This window comes from Hemiscyllium ocellatum, chromosome 1, assembly GCF_020745735.1.
Source record: "Hemiscyllium ocellatum isolate sHemOce1 chromosome 1, sHemOce1.pat.X.cur, whole genome shotgun sequence".
NCBI classification, from domain to species: Eukaryota; Metazoa; Chordata; class Chondrichthyes; order Orectolobiformes; family Hemiscylliidae; genus Hemiscyllium; species Hemiscyllium ocellatum.
In genome coordinates, this window is record NC_083401.1 from 21,471,475 (window position 1) to 21,486,111 (window position 14,637).

Sequence of the window (14,637 nt, forward strand, 5' to 3'; positions counted from 1 at the left end):
TTTTGGCTTATCAGCCATTGAATGTTTCTCTTTGAAACCATTAAAAGTTAAGAGTAAAGAAGCATCCCTGATTAAGCATTAGCTCAAACCTGGATCCCTGGTGCTGTGAGGCAGCAATACTAACCACTGAGCTATCATGGTTATAAGGAGAGGCTGGAATAGTTGAGACTTTTTTTCAGTGGAGCTTCGGAGGTTGAGGCATGACCTTTATAGAGGTTTATAAAATCATGAGGGGTATCGATAAAGTGAATAGCTAAGGCCTTTTTCCCAGGGGAGGGAGTTCAAAACTACAGACCATAATTTTAAGGTGAGAGGAGAAAGATTTATTAGGGACATGAGGACAACTTTTTCACACAGGGTGATTCATGTATGGAATGAACTGCCAGAGAAAGTGGTAGATGCAGGTACAATTACAATATTTGAAAGACATTTGGATAGGTACATAATCAGGAAATATCTAGAGGGGTTTGGGCTAGACGCAGTCAAATGGGGCTAGTTTAGTTTGGGAAACTTCGGCATGGACGAGTTGGACCAAAAGGGATGTTTCCATGCTGTATGACTCGCACAGCCATTCCCTGCAGACAGTATACCATTGTGCTGTGTTGGATCTGTCCTTCCAGGACAAGATCTACATAGGGATGATGGAGGAATCTGGTCCACTGGCTGTCAGGTTTGATTCTGAGTATGATTTACTGGGCATGTTATTCTTCGGAGGGTTGGTGTAGATTGTTGGGCCAAATGGCCTGTTTCTACACTCTAGGGATTCTAAAATGCTTCCGGTCTGGTAATATTCTTGTAAATCTTTTCTACACCCTCTTCAATTTAATTTGTTTGACCAGTGTATGGGGCAGCTCTTTATTTTGGCTTAGTAATGAGGAAGGCTGATTAGGGCTGGGTGGCTCCAAATCTAAGGTGAATACTGAGTTCCATGTATTTAGTATTTTTATTTAATACAGTTTTTTTTGTAGCAGCTTTGAGGCAACTGAGCAGCTTTTGAAGCCATTTCAGGAACAGTAAAAAGTGAATTACATTGGTACGCATTTGAATGCACATAAAGAATATTGGCAAACTAAATAGGTTGTTACAATAAACCTGTTGTTTTAGGATCGCAGCCTGTTGTGGGTGTTGGCGAGTAAAAATGTTAATATGGGAGTGGCTGATAATAAATTGGCAGTTTGTTCTCTGACTATTGCTGAGTGCTTGTGTGGGGATAATGATGACATTTATTGTACTACCATCTGTATTCTATAATGTCGTATTGCTGGAGAAGGTTGAGTGTTGCTAAAATTTGATTTGTTTCTCTTGATATTAAATATTAACAAGTTAGCTTTCCTTGTTCATGTTCACAAAGATTTGATGATCGGTTGACTTTGAAATTTGTTTTTATCTTTAATGGATGGTCATATTTTCTGCAAACATAATGTTTTATAAAATACTCTCCAGGTCCCGACTGCTCATTGCCAGCTAATCAGCCCTTTTGGGATTGGAAAGAATATGCGGTACCTATGCTCGCCCGGGCATCCCATAAGGCCGTTGTCAATGACGATATCATGTGGGTTATTGGAGGCTATGTGTTTAATTACTCAGAGTACCAGATGGTTGCAGCGTAAGTAAATCAAACCTTGGCCCTATTTTTAGAGCTTTTTGAGCGCATTGCTTTTATTCGGTTTGTTGTCATTCTCAGTGCTGTAGTCTCTATATTCTGAAATTACTCCCTGACACCGTTGTGTTCAAGCACTGCAGAATTCTCATAACATCGTGAAAAATCTGCTTGGTAAGCTTTTCGTGCAATTTTTATTCGTTACTTTGTGCTCGTGTTTTGTTACACATTTTAATCATGATCATACCGAATCCTAACATGACAGGTCTGCCAGAATTTGTGTAATTGGCAGTTAATGCTCTTCAATTTGTGCAAACACAATGCCTCTCAGCAGTCATTCTTAAAATGGTATTATTTATTAAAATCAAAACTTGATTATGAAATTCTTAATAGTAATGCTGTACTTTGCAAGTTCACCAAGATTATTTTCACATGATTTTTTTGCTTAATCCATCGCTATTCATTGTTCACAACTTTGAATTAATAGAAATTTTGTTAGCAAATGCCCCCTGCTGGCACTGACGTGTCTTTGCATTAACTAATTTGGAATTTTGATCATGTCTTTGTTGAACAATCCCCTTCTATTTTGCATTTCATCAGTATCTAAAATGATAGTCTATACATACTAGATCTGGGTACCACTTCTGAGGAAGAACATAATGACATTGGAGAGAGTACACATATATTTAGAAGAATGATACCTCGGCTTCATGGGTTATGTTATAAGGAGATATTGTACAAATTAGACCTGTTTCTCAAGAATTTAAGTTAAGGGGTGATTTATCAAAGTGTTCAACATATCAATAAGAAAAGGCTAGCTAGATAAACTATTTCCACTGTTTGGGCTTTCTAGAATGAGGGGGCACAGTTTAAAAAGTAGGGCCAGGCTGTTGTTTCGGGGAGAGGTTAAGAAACGCTTTTTAACCTGAGATAGATAATACCTTCCCTTAACAAAAATTCAAGGGGTGTGAGCAAAAGGCAGGTATATGGAGTTAGATCACAGGTCAGCCAAGCTCTCATTCAGTGGTGGAACAGACTAAAGGAACTGAATGGATTATTCCTATTTCTGTGTTCCTATGTTTGAGAGATTGGATGAACGATGATGCGAGCTTACAGTAGTGATAGCAGTAACTTAAAATTTAGTGCTCCCTTTCTTCCTCTGTTTCAGATTTGCTTTAATGTTGCTTCAGATTGTATTGGAAAATCCAGGCCAGATGGTCATGGGAATGGCTGTGATTTTTTTTTTCTCTGTGCTTCTTGCTCACAGATTCGATCTGAGGGATCTGCAATGGTTTCCATTGAATAAATCTGCAAATGGGGTCGTCGGGAGATATGGGCATTCTGTGGCTTTGTACAAGGTAATAGATGAACTTTGGACAGAATTGGCAATTCAGAATAAGAAGCTTGCAGTGTTTATAAATTTTGATGGTTGTTTTAAATGTGCAGTTTACATCTGGCCACACTTCAGGTGTTGTATATGTGTTGCTGTACCATCTCTATTTCTGGTGTGCCCTGAGTTTCCAATACCTCGTGCCTCTGAGAAATGGATTCCCGATATCAATTTCAAGCTCACATGTGAGCTATACCGTGCCATCATGAATCAATAAGTTTGATATGTGATCTTGTTGAGCTGAAGTGCTTTCTTGGCAAAGAGACATGTTGGATTTGTCCACCTGAAACATTTCATCAGGCTCACCAATATGAGTAAACATTATTTGACGCATCATTTTGTTATCACAGAATCGTAGAATCCCTTTGGCGTGGAAACAGGCCTTTGGCCAAACAAGTTCACACCGACCCTCTGAAGAATAACCCACACAGACCCATTTCCCTACATTTAACCCCTGATTAATGCAACCAACCTATAAATCCCTGAACAGTGGACAATTTAGCATGGCCAATCCATTTAACCTGCACCTCTTTGGATTGTGGGAGGAAACTGGAGCACCTGGAGGAAACGCATGCAGACATGGGGAGAATGTGCAAACTTCACACACCAGCTGGAATCAAACCTGGATCCCTGGCGCTGTGAGGCAGCAGTGCTAACCATGAGCCACCATGCCACCCATGTTGTTTATGGCTATTTCTTAGTTTGCATCCCGCATGGATATTATAAAGTGCAAAATATTTCTGTTACTTGATTATATCTGAAAATTACAATGTCAGTTAATTGAAATTGATTTTACCTTTAGTATTCTATTGCTATTAAATTTGCCTATTATAGATGCTCCATCTTTAATCACGTCCAAGTAATTGATGCTGATGTTAATTTAGTTTTCCTTTTAACATTTTAGGATAAAATTTATATGTATGGAGGTAAAATCGATTCGACAGGGAATGTCACAAACCAGCTCTGGGTGTTTCACACTCAGAATCAATCATGGATGCAGCTGACTCCAAAGGCTAAGCAACAGTATGCAGTTGTCGGCCACTCGGCGCATATTGTGCAGTTGAAAGATGGTCGTGTGGTGATGTTGGTCATCTTTGGGTACTGTCCGCTTTATGGATACATCAGCAAAATACAAGAATACAATCTTGGTGAGTACTATTACAACCAAGATAGAAGCAATGCAATTTCTCTCTCGAGTCCCACTCTGCTGCAAGTTACAAAATAAGTTTAGTTTGTTTATCCAGCTCCCAAAGTGGCTTATAATATACTTTTTCTGTTAGATTTTGAATCAAATGATTCATCACCCTGGTTTATTTAATGAACACACAATTATTGATTTGTTAGAAAAGAAAATTTATTCAACAAAGTTGCCAAGATTGTTTGATCCGCACAGGTTGCAATATAAAACAGAATGTTAATCCATCCAAATAACACAGAGCATACATAGAGTCATAGAACATGGAAATAGACCCTTAGTTCCTACCAGTCTTTGCTGAACATGATCCCAAACTAAACTAGTTCCACCTGTCTGCTTCTGGCCTATATCCCTCCAAGCCTTTTCTATTTATGTACTTGTCCAGTGTTGTAATTCTACCCACATCCACCACTTCCTCAGGAAGTTCGTTCCACACTGTTGAAAAAGATTGCCCCTTGTGTCTTTTTTAAAGTATCTCTCCTGTCACTTTAAAAATGCACCCCTTTGTCTTGAAATCTCCCATCCTTGAGAAAAGATAACTACCATTAACTCTATCTATACCCCTCATTCTTTTATATACTGTTACAACGTCGCCTCTCAACCTCCTATGACCTAGTGAAAAAGGAAAAAAAATGAACGCTTCTTTCCTGTGATTCACTTTGGGATAAAACACTTGGCCAATAATGATTAATTCTAGAAGGAAGGAAATGATCAGGTGTGGACTGTTCAAGTAGCTGTCAGTCTGTCTTGCTATAGTACATGCAGGTAATTGGCTATATGCAGATGTCTCCTGGAGTCTTGGCTGGCACAGCTTCCTGTGAAAGGTTTTTCAGAGGCCTTCCAAGAGGACAATCCAGTTTCATGATGGCCGCATCTATTCGGGTACTTCAGAAACTGGGCGTGCTTTTTCCTTCACTGTCTTCACAAACAATATATAAACAAAATGGCCATGGAACCCTGGCAATTGATATATAAGAAGTCAATTGAAGTAATTAACTGAAACTGTGATTTTTAGAACATAGAGAAATACAGCACAGAACAGGCCTTCAGCCCACGATGTTATGCCGAGGATTATTCCTGATTTAAAATAAAATAACCTAACCTACATACCCCTCAATTCATGGTTGTTCATGTGCATGTCCAGCGGTCGCTTAAATATCCCCAGTGACTCAGCTTCCACTACCACCGCTGGCAGCGCATTCCATGCATTCACAACTCTCTGCGTAAAGAACGCACCTCTGATGTCTCCTCTCTACATTCCTCCTGATATCTTAAAACTAAGACCACTTGTGCCAGTCAGTTCTGGCCTGGGGAAAAGTCTCTGGCTATTGACTCTATCCATGCCTCTCATTACCTTGTATATCTCAATCAGGTCACCTCCCTCCCTCCTCTCCAGAGAGAAAGTACCGAGCTTAGTCAACCTCTCTTTGTAAGACAAGCCCTCCAGTCCAGGCAGCATCTGGTAAACCCTCTTTGCACCCTCTCCAAAGCCTCTATCTTTTCTACAATTGGGTGACCAGAACTGGACACAATATTCCAAGTGTGGTCTCACTAGGTACTTGCAGAGCTGTAGCAAAACCTCGCAGCTCTTAAACTCAATACCCCTGTTAATGAAAGCCAAAACACCATGTGCTTTCTTGACAACCCTATCCACTTGGGTGGTAACTTTGAGGGATCTATGTACTTGCACACTCAGATCCCTCTGTTCCTCCACACTGCCAAGAATTCTGTCTTTAATCCTATATTCAGCATTCGAGTTTGACCTTCCAAAATGCATCACTTTGCAATTATCCAGATTGAACTCCATCTGTCATTTCTCAGCCCAGTTCTGCATCCTGTCTATGTCGCACTGCAGCCTGCAACACCCCTCGATACTGTTGATGACACTTCCAACCTTTGTGTCATCTGCGAATTTACTAACCCACCTCTCACCCTTCTCATCCAAGTCATTTGTGAAAACTACAAAGAGCAGAGGCCCAAGAAAAGAGCTTTGTGGGACATGACTCACCATTGACCTCCACTGACTTTCCATCAACAACCACTCTCTGCCTTCTGTCAGCCATCCAAATCTGAATCCAGATAGCCAAATCTCCCTGTATCCCATACCTCCTGACTTTATGAATGAGCCTACCATGGGGAACCCTATCAAATTCTTTAGTGACTTCCATCAGTACTTACACCACATCCACTGCTTGACCTTCATTGACCTGTCTTGACACCTCAAATAACTCCATAAGATTTATGAAGCATGACCTTCCCCTCACAAAGCCATGCTGACTGCCTTTAATGGAGCTATGCTTTTCCCACTAGTTATAAATCCTATCCTTCGGTATTCTTTCCAAATCCTTGCTGACCACAGATGTAAGACTGACTGGTCTGTAATTGCCAGGGATTTCCCTATTACCCTGCTTGAAAAGAGGAACAACATTCGTCTCCCTCAAGCCCTCTGGTACGACCCCCATGAAGAATGAGGAGATAAATGTCTTGGCCAGCGGCTCAACAACCTCCTTTCTTGCTTCCCAGAACAACCTAGGAAAATCTGGTCTGGTCCTGGGGACTTATCAATCTTAATGTTTGCCAAACTTTCCAGCACATCAACTTCATCAATCTTGATCTGTTCAAGTCTGTTTCCCAGCTCCACTAAGTTCTTATTCACAACAAGGTCCCTTTCCTTCATGATAACCAAAGCAAGAAACCCATTTAGGGCTTCCCCTATCTGCTCAGACTCCACACACAAGTTCCCTACGCTATCCCTGATCGGCCCTACCTTCTCCCTGATCATTGTCTTATTCCTCATGTATGAGTAAAATGCCTTTGGGTTCTCCCTAATCCTTCCTGCCAAGCCTTTTTCTGCCCCCTGCTGGCTCTCCTCAGTCCTTTTCTGAGCTCCTTCCTAGTTAGCTTGTAATCCTCTAAAGCTCTGCTGGATCCTTGCTTCCGCCACCTTGCGTAAGCTGCCTTCTTCCTTTTGACGATAAACTCCTCGTTCTCATCATTCAAGGTTCCTTAATCTTACCTCCTCTTACCTGTCTCAGAGGAGCAAACGTCTGCATCATTATTAGATTAGATTACTTACAGTGTGGAAACAGGCCCTTCGGCCCAACAAGTCCACACCGACCCGCCGAAGCGCAACCCACCCATACCCCTACATTTACCCCTTACCTAACACTACGGGCAATTTAGCATAGCCAATTCACCTGACCCGCACATCTTTGGACTGTGGGAGGAAACCGGAGCACCCGGAGGAAACCCACGCAGACACGGGGAGAACGTGCAAACTCCACACAGTCAGTCACCTGAGTCGGGAATTGAACCCGGGTCTCAGGTGCTGTGAGGCAGCAGTGCTAACCACCGTGCCGCCCACCATCACTTGCTCCTGAAACAGTCTCCACATGTCTGTTGTGCCCTTTCTGTGGAACAATTGCCCTGATCTGTACTTCCCAACTTCTGTCTGATAGTGTCATAATTTCCTTTTCCCCAATTGAATATTTTTCCTTGGTAACTGCTCCTTTCCCTCTCCAAGGCTATGGTCCGAAACTTCGATTTTGCTGTTCCTTGGATGCTGCCTGAACTGCTGTGCTCTTCCAGCACCACTAATCCAAAATATGGTAAATGTGAATCAGTTGTGGTCACTGTCACCAAAGTCTTCTCCCACTGCGAGATCTGACACTTGCCTCCTCAGCAATGAGCCAGGACAACAAACCTTCTGGGTGTCCAGTTCCTTCCCACAAAATCTCCTGTCAATCTGTCTAACTACTGAGTCTGCTACCACTCGTGCTTCTCTGTTCTCCCCCCTTCCCTTCTGAGCCACAGTGCTTACTGCTGAGGAGAATGGCCACAGGGATTCCTTCCTCTGACCATTGATTCCCTTTCCACCCCCTGACTGTAACCCAGCTTTCCTTATCCTGTGTCTGAGGAGTGACCACCTCCCTGACATCCTCTCAATTTCTCTCTCAGCCTCTCGGATGATTCACAGTTTATCCAGCTCCAGCTCCAGTTCCTTAACTCAGTTTTCAAGGTGCTGGAGTTGGGTGCACTTCCCGCAGATGTGCTCAGCATAGACATGTGAAGAGTCTCTCACGTGCCACATTCTGCAGGAGGAACATGCAACTGCCCTATCAGCCATACCCCGCTAATCTGAAAGCCCACACAGGACTAAACATGGAAGAGAAGAAAATAAAAAAAAGAGGGAGCTTGAAAACTTACTGAGTTTACAGACTCTAAGTAAGGTGAGAGGAGGTGGGTGGGTGGGAGGCCCTATGGTGTAAGGTCTCTGGTTTGGATCTCAATCTCTTAAAAACTTCCTGGTAGCCCTCGTTTCTCTCAGGAAAAAAAACTCTGCATCCACAGTACTTGAAATAAACCATTTTTTTCCACAATCCTTCAAAACTGAAGTGCTCAGAAAGCTATTAAATATGAAGGCTTTGTACTAAGGGGGTGAAAACAGTAATCAAAACTTCCTTTCATTCCCATTTAAGCAGGTGGAAAAGAGGTTGGTAATATGCTTGAGCAGGAATAGAGTCATTGAGATGCATAGCACGGAAACAGTCCCTTCAATCTGACTTGTTCATGCCGACCAGACATTGTAACCTAACTTAGTCATATTTGCCAGCACTTGGTCTGTATCCCCCTCAACCCTTCCTATTCACATACCTGTCCAGATGCCTTTAAATGCTCCAGTTGTACGAACCTTCAACATTTCCTCTGGCAGTTCATTCTATGCCCGTATCACACTCTCCGTGAAAAAGTTCTCCCTTAGGTCCCTTTTATATCTTTCCCCTCTCACCCTGAACCTATGCATTCTAGTTCTGGACTTTCCCCACCCCAGGGAAAAGATGTAGTCTATTTATCCTATCCATGCTCCACATTTTATAAACCTCTATAACTTGACCCCTTAGCCTCCGATGCTCCAGAGAAAACAGCCCCAGCCTATTCAGCCCCTCCCTATAACTCAAATTCTCCAACCCTGGCAACCGCCATTTAAATTTTTTTTTCAAGTTTCACAACAGCCTTCCGATAGGAAAGAGACTGGAATTACAAGCAATCTTCCAAAACTGGCCTAGCCAATGTCCTGTATCGCCACAACATGTCCTCCCAACTCCTGTACTCAATACTCTGACCAATAAAGGAAAGCATACCAAACGCCACCTTCACTATCCTATCTACCTGTGACTCCATTATCAAGGAACTATGAACCTGCACTCCAAGGTCTCTTTGTTCAGCAACACTCACCATTAAGTGCATACGTCCTGCTCTGATTTGCCTTTCCACAATGCAGCACCTTGCACTTATTTAAATTAAACTCTATCTGCCGCTCCTCAGCCGGTTGGCCCATCTGATCAAGATCCTGTTGTACTCCTTCACTGTCCACTACACATCCAATTTTGGTGAAATCTGCAAACTTCCTAACTGTACCTCTTTATGTTCACAACAAAAGCAACTATATAAATGACGAAAAGCAGTGGACCCAGCACTGATCGTTGTGGCACTCCACTGGTCACAGGCCTCCAGTCTGAAAAACAACCCTCCACCACCACCCTCTGTCTTTTACCTTTGAGTCAGTTCTGTATCCAAATGGCTAGTTCTCCCTGTATTCCATGAGATCTAACCTTGCTAATCAGTTTCCCATGAGGAACCTTGTTGAACGCCTTACTCAAGTCCACACAGATCACATCTACCGCTCTGTCCTCATCAATCTTCTTTGTTACTTCTTCAGAAAACTCAATCAAGTTTGTGAGACATGATTTCCCACGCATAAAGCCATGTTGACTCTTCCTAATCAGTCCTTGCCTTTCCAAATACGTGCAAATCCTGTCCCTCACCGATGTCAAGCTCACTGCTCCATAGTTCCCTGGCTTGTCCTTACCACCTTTCTTAAACAGTGGCATCTGGTTTACCAACCTCCAGTCTTCTGGCACCTCACCTGTGACTATCGATGATACAGATATCTCAACAATGGGCCCAGCAATCACTTCCCTAGCTTCCCACAGGGTTTTAGGTCCTGATCAGGTCCTGATGATTTATCCACTTTTATGCATTTCAAGACATCCAGAACCATCACCTCTGTAATATGGACATTTTTCAAGATGTCACCATTTATTTCCCCACATTTTATGTCTTTCATGTCCTCCTCCACAGTAAACACTGATGCAAAATACTCATTTAGTATCTCTCCCATCTCCTGCAGCTCCACATATTGGCTGCTTTGCTGATCTTTGAGGGGCCTCTATTCTCTTCATAGTTACCCTTTTGTCGTTAATGTATTTATAAAAACCTTTTGGATTATCCTTAACCCTATTTGCCAAAGCTATCTCGTCCTCTTTTTTTTTACTCTCCTATTTCCCTCTTCGGTATACTCCTACTGCCTTTATATTCTTCTAAGGATTCACTCGATCTCTCCTGTCTATACCTGACAAAAGATTCCTTCTTTTTCTTAACTAAACCCTCAATTTCTTTCGTCATTCAGCATTCTGTACTCTTACCAGCTGTTCCTTTCACCCTAACAGGAATATACTGTCTCTGGATTCCTGTTATCTCATTTCTGAAAGCTTCCCATTTTCTAGCCTTCCCTTTACCTGTGAACATTTGCCTCCAATCAGCTTTTGAAAGTTCTAATCCATCAAAATTATCCTTCCTTCAATTTAGAACTTCAACTTTTAGATCCAGTCTATCCTTATCGCTAGTTTAAAACTAATAGAATTATGATCATTCATCCCAAAGTGCTCCCCCACTGACACCTTAGTCACCTGCCCTGCCTTATTTCCCAAGAGTAGGTCAAATTTTGCACCTTCTCTAGTAGGTACATGCACATATTGAATCAGTAAATTGTCTTGTACACACTTAAGAAAATCCCCTACCATAGCCACCCTGTTATTCTTACAGATAGCTGAGATCTCCTGGCACATTTGTCTCTCAATTTCCTGCTGACTATTGGGGGTCTATAATACAATCCCAATAAGGTGATCATCCCTTTCTTATTTCTCAGTTCCACCCAAGTAACTTTCCTGAATGTATTCCCAAGAATATCCTCCCTAAGTACCGCTGTAATGCTATCCCTTATCAAAAATGCCACTCCCCCTCCTCTCGTTCCCCGTCCCCTTTCTATTGTTCCTATTACATTTATATGCAGGAGCATTAATCTGCCAGTCCGGTCCATCCCTGGGCCACACTTCTGTCATTGCTATCCCAATCCCATGATCCTAATTATGCCCTGAGTTCACCTGCCTTCCCATTAGGCCTCTTACATTAAACTGCTTTTACTTCAATGCATCAGTCCTATCTTGTTCTATGCTTTGCCTCTGCCTGCCCTGACTGTTTGACTGCCGCGCCAACCCCCCCCCCCACGCACCTTACCAGTTTACATCCTCCTGAACAGCTCGATCAAATCCCCCTGCCAGTATATTAGCCCCCCTTCCATTTCAGGTACAATCCATCCTTCTTGTAGAGGTCACTTCTACCCCAAAAGAGATTCCAGTGATCTAAAAGTGCAAACTCTTTTCCTATGCACCAGCTCCTCAGCCATGCATTCGTTCACTCCATCGTCCTATTCCCCACTCACTAGCTTGTAGCACCGGGACTAATCCAGGTATTCATACCCTTGAGACCGTCCTTTTTACATTCTTTTCGATCTTTCTATGTTCTTCCTTCAGAATTTCATCCTTTTTCTCTTCCTATGTCATTTGTTCCAATGTTCTCGTGCTGGTCCCTCTCCCTCTTGAGAACATTCTGCACCATCTCTGCAATGTCCTTGATCCTGGCACTAGGGAACCAACACACCATTCTGACTTTTAGCTGCTGCCTCTGACCAGAGAGTTCCCCCATCACAATCGATTGCTTGAAACCCAATGTACCCCTCATTGCATTCGAGCCTGTCTCAATACTAGAAACTTGGCTGTTCGTGCTACATTCCCCTGAGAGTCCATCACCCATGACGTTTTCCGAAACAGCATACCTGTTTGAAATGGGGACCAGCCACAGAAGACTCCTGTGCTACCTGCCTACCTGCCCTTTCTTTTCAGGAGTTAACCATCGATCTGTCTGTATCTGTGGCTTTTCTCCCTTCCGATAACTGCCATCCAACACATCAGCTAGCTCTCTCACTGTCAATCTAACCGATGCATTTGATCTGATAGAATTCGCAATCGAAGACATTTCCTGCAGGCATAACTCAGTAACATGTAAACTCTCCCTAAACTCCCACATCTGACAAGAAGAACATATCCCTCTACTAGAGGCCATCTTTGCTCCTTCGCAAGCTTCAGACCCAGAAAATAGCACCATCTTATTGCTCTAAAAAGAAACACTGCTCCTCGCTAACTTAATGCTTATGGCTTATATTTTTAAAATTTAATCAAGAGAGTGATCTCAATAAAACATATAGTCAGGAAAAAATCCACTCTACTCGCTATGTAGATTTACAGCAAGGCTACACTTAAAAACTATGCATTTATCTGTTCCTGTGCTGTGAGCTCTCTCACACAATTTTCTCCAAGATCAGTTGTGAATTTCGCTGTTTCAGTTTTCCTCGATGCAGTCTGATGTCTAGAGATATATGAAGTCAAACAGCAAAGGCAGTAACTGTGCGGATTGACTGCTGGGTCAGTTCACAGTGCAGGTTTCTTTCTCTCTCTCTCCTTCACTGACCATGTGCTGCCTTTTGTCTGTCCTTCTCCTTTTTAAAAATGCCATTGTTTTGACTTTTGTTTCCTTCAAAATTCCAAAGCAATGCAACAGCATATAAAAGAATAATTGCTGCTCCTGGAATTCGAGGAAATCACCTCCAACACTTAAAATCCCTCAAAAACAAAGCCACTCTTACAGAAATACTTTTTTCCCATTCTCCATCTTGGATTATCGAGAATCCAGTCATTTTTAAAAGCATAATTCTTCTACTTTGTGCAACCTATTTATTTTGCGGAAATTTATCTTTCTAATGTTGATCATTTGTTGTCTAAATGGAATATTACATGCACAACATTATCTGGGTTTATTTCAAAAGAAAATTTATACAGTGGATGAGAAGAGCTCACTTAATTCAGAATGTTGGATCCTGTGCATGGGCTGACAGTTCTGCAGTTGTTTGCGAACTGCATGTCCATAGTTTTTGAGTTAATACGAAGATTTCCGGAATAGAGCCAAATGAAGTAAGATTAAATCCTTGACTAAACTGGTAAATGTGTGCCTGTGTGTCTAGAAATCTCAAAGAATCTTGGAACAAATTTGCAATTGTAATCAGCAATAGCAAAGTAGTTCTAGAAACACAGATGTTCTGGAAGGACTAGCAGAAAATCTCCACCATAATTGCTTTGAATATTAAAAGGTAGGGTATAGCTGCTGTCTCAACAATGCAAAGCCTTGCCAGACAGTCATTTCACTGTAACAGGCTATTTTGAACGAAGCATTTTCATTCTGTATTCATGTTTCTGTTTGTTTCAAACTATTGCCCAGGTTATATTGCTGTGTGAAATTGGCATTAAATTGGCACACTATCTTTTGAGCAAATCAGGTGAAAGTAAAAAAAAATACAATTCTTTGATCAGACTGTGAATTGCATGACTGAAATAAAATTCTCATTTATCTTGAATCTAAGTCTGGCATTTTCAGTGGATTTTTCCAGAAAATCAGACAACTGTGCATCATGATTCTAGGCAAGTTAGGAACTACTGACCTTTCCTGGAATAACCACGTATGAGCTGCTATTTCTTGCCCATGGCTGCTGGTTTTTCATGATTGAATCAATCAAATTGTTCCATTTCAACATGGGATTTATTATTGTAGTTATTTGAATCTTATTCCATTTGGTGTTATATGCATGTTGTTTAGATTGGATACTAGTTGCAAAAATAGTCTTTGTAAAATTATTTATAGTTGAGCATAAGTTAAAATAAATTCAGGGATGTTGTTTCCTTGAAATAGGTAGCTGGAATCGAAGACTGGCAAAAACAAATTCAGATGTTTGTTTTGTGCTCAGACTTTTTAAAAATCTTTTTAATAAGATGAACATCTATTATCCATCTATAATTGTCATTGGGAGAGTGCAGTGGGTCCTATTGAACTGTTGCAGTCCATGTGCTATAATTGTACCTAACGTGCTGTCAGGAAGGGTGTTCCATGATTTTTGCCAAGAAACATCGAATGGTGATTTGTTTAAAACCAAGATGGTGTCTAATTTGGAGTGGAGCTCACCGATTCATTGTCTACCTTCTGTCTTTGTCTTTCTCAGGGGCAGACATCATAGGTTTGAGAGCTGCTGCTGATGAGGTCTTGGCATATTGCTGTCGTGCACTCGTGGCTGGTAGATGCTAAAATATGATGGGCCAGGATTGGCTGGATTGAATGTTTAATCACTTGAATGGGTTACCAGTTAAGTGGGCTAATTTGTTCTGAATGTTGAAATCGGAACAATTGGATCATTCAGTTAAGTAGAGAATAGTCCATTGTGCTTGTAGGTTA

General features: G+C 41.7%; 1 protein-coding gene across 1 annotated transcript in view; it reads left to right on the forward strand.

Annotated features, from left to right (window-relative positions):
* Positions 1-14,637, forward strand: part of atrn (attractin) — a 376,923-nt gene that overhangs the window by 87,277 nt on the left and 275,009 nt on the right. The window contains exons 6-8 of the mRNA XM_060840099.1: positions 1,444-1,606; positions 2,868-2,958; positions 3,895-4,138. Coding sequence (XP_060696082.1) covers positions 1,444-1,606; positions 2,868-2,958; positions 3,895-4,138 — 498 coding nt within the window. The remainder of the gene's footprint in view (positions 1-1,443; positions 1,607-2,867; positions 2,959-3,894; positions 4,139-14,637) is intronic.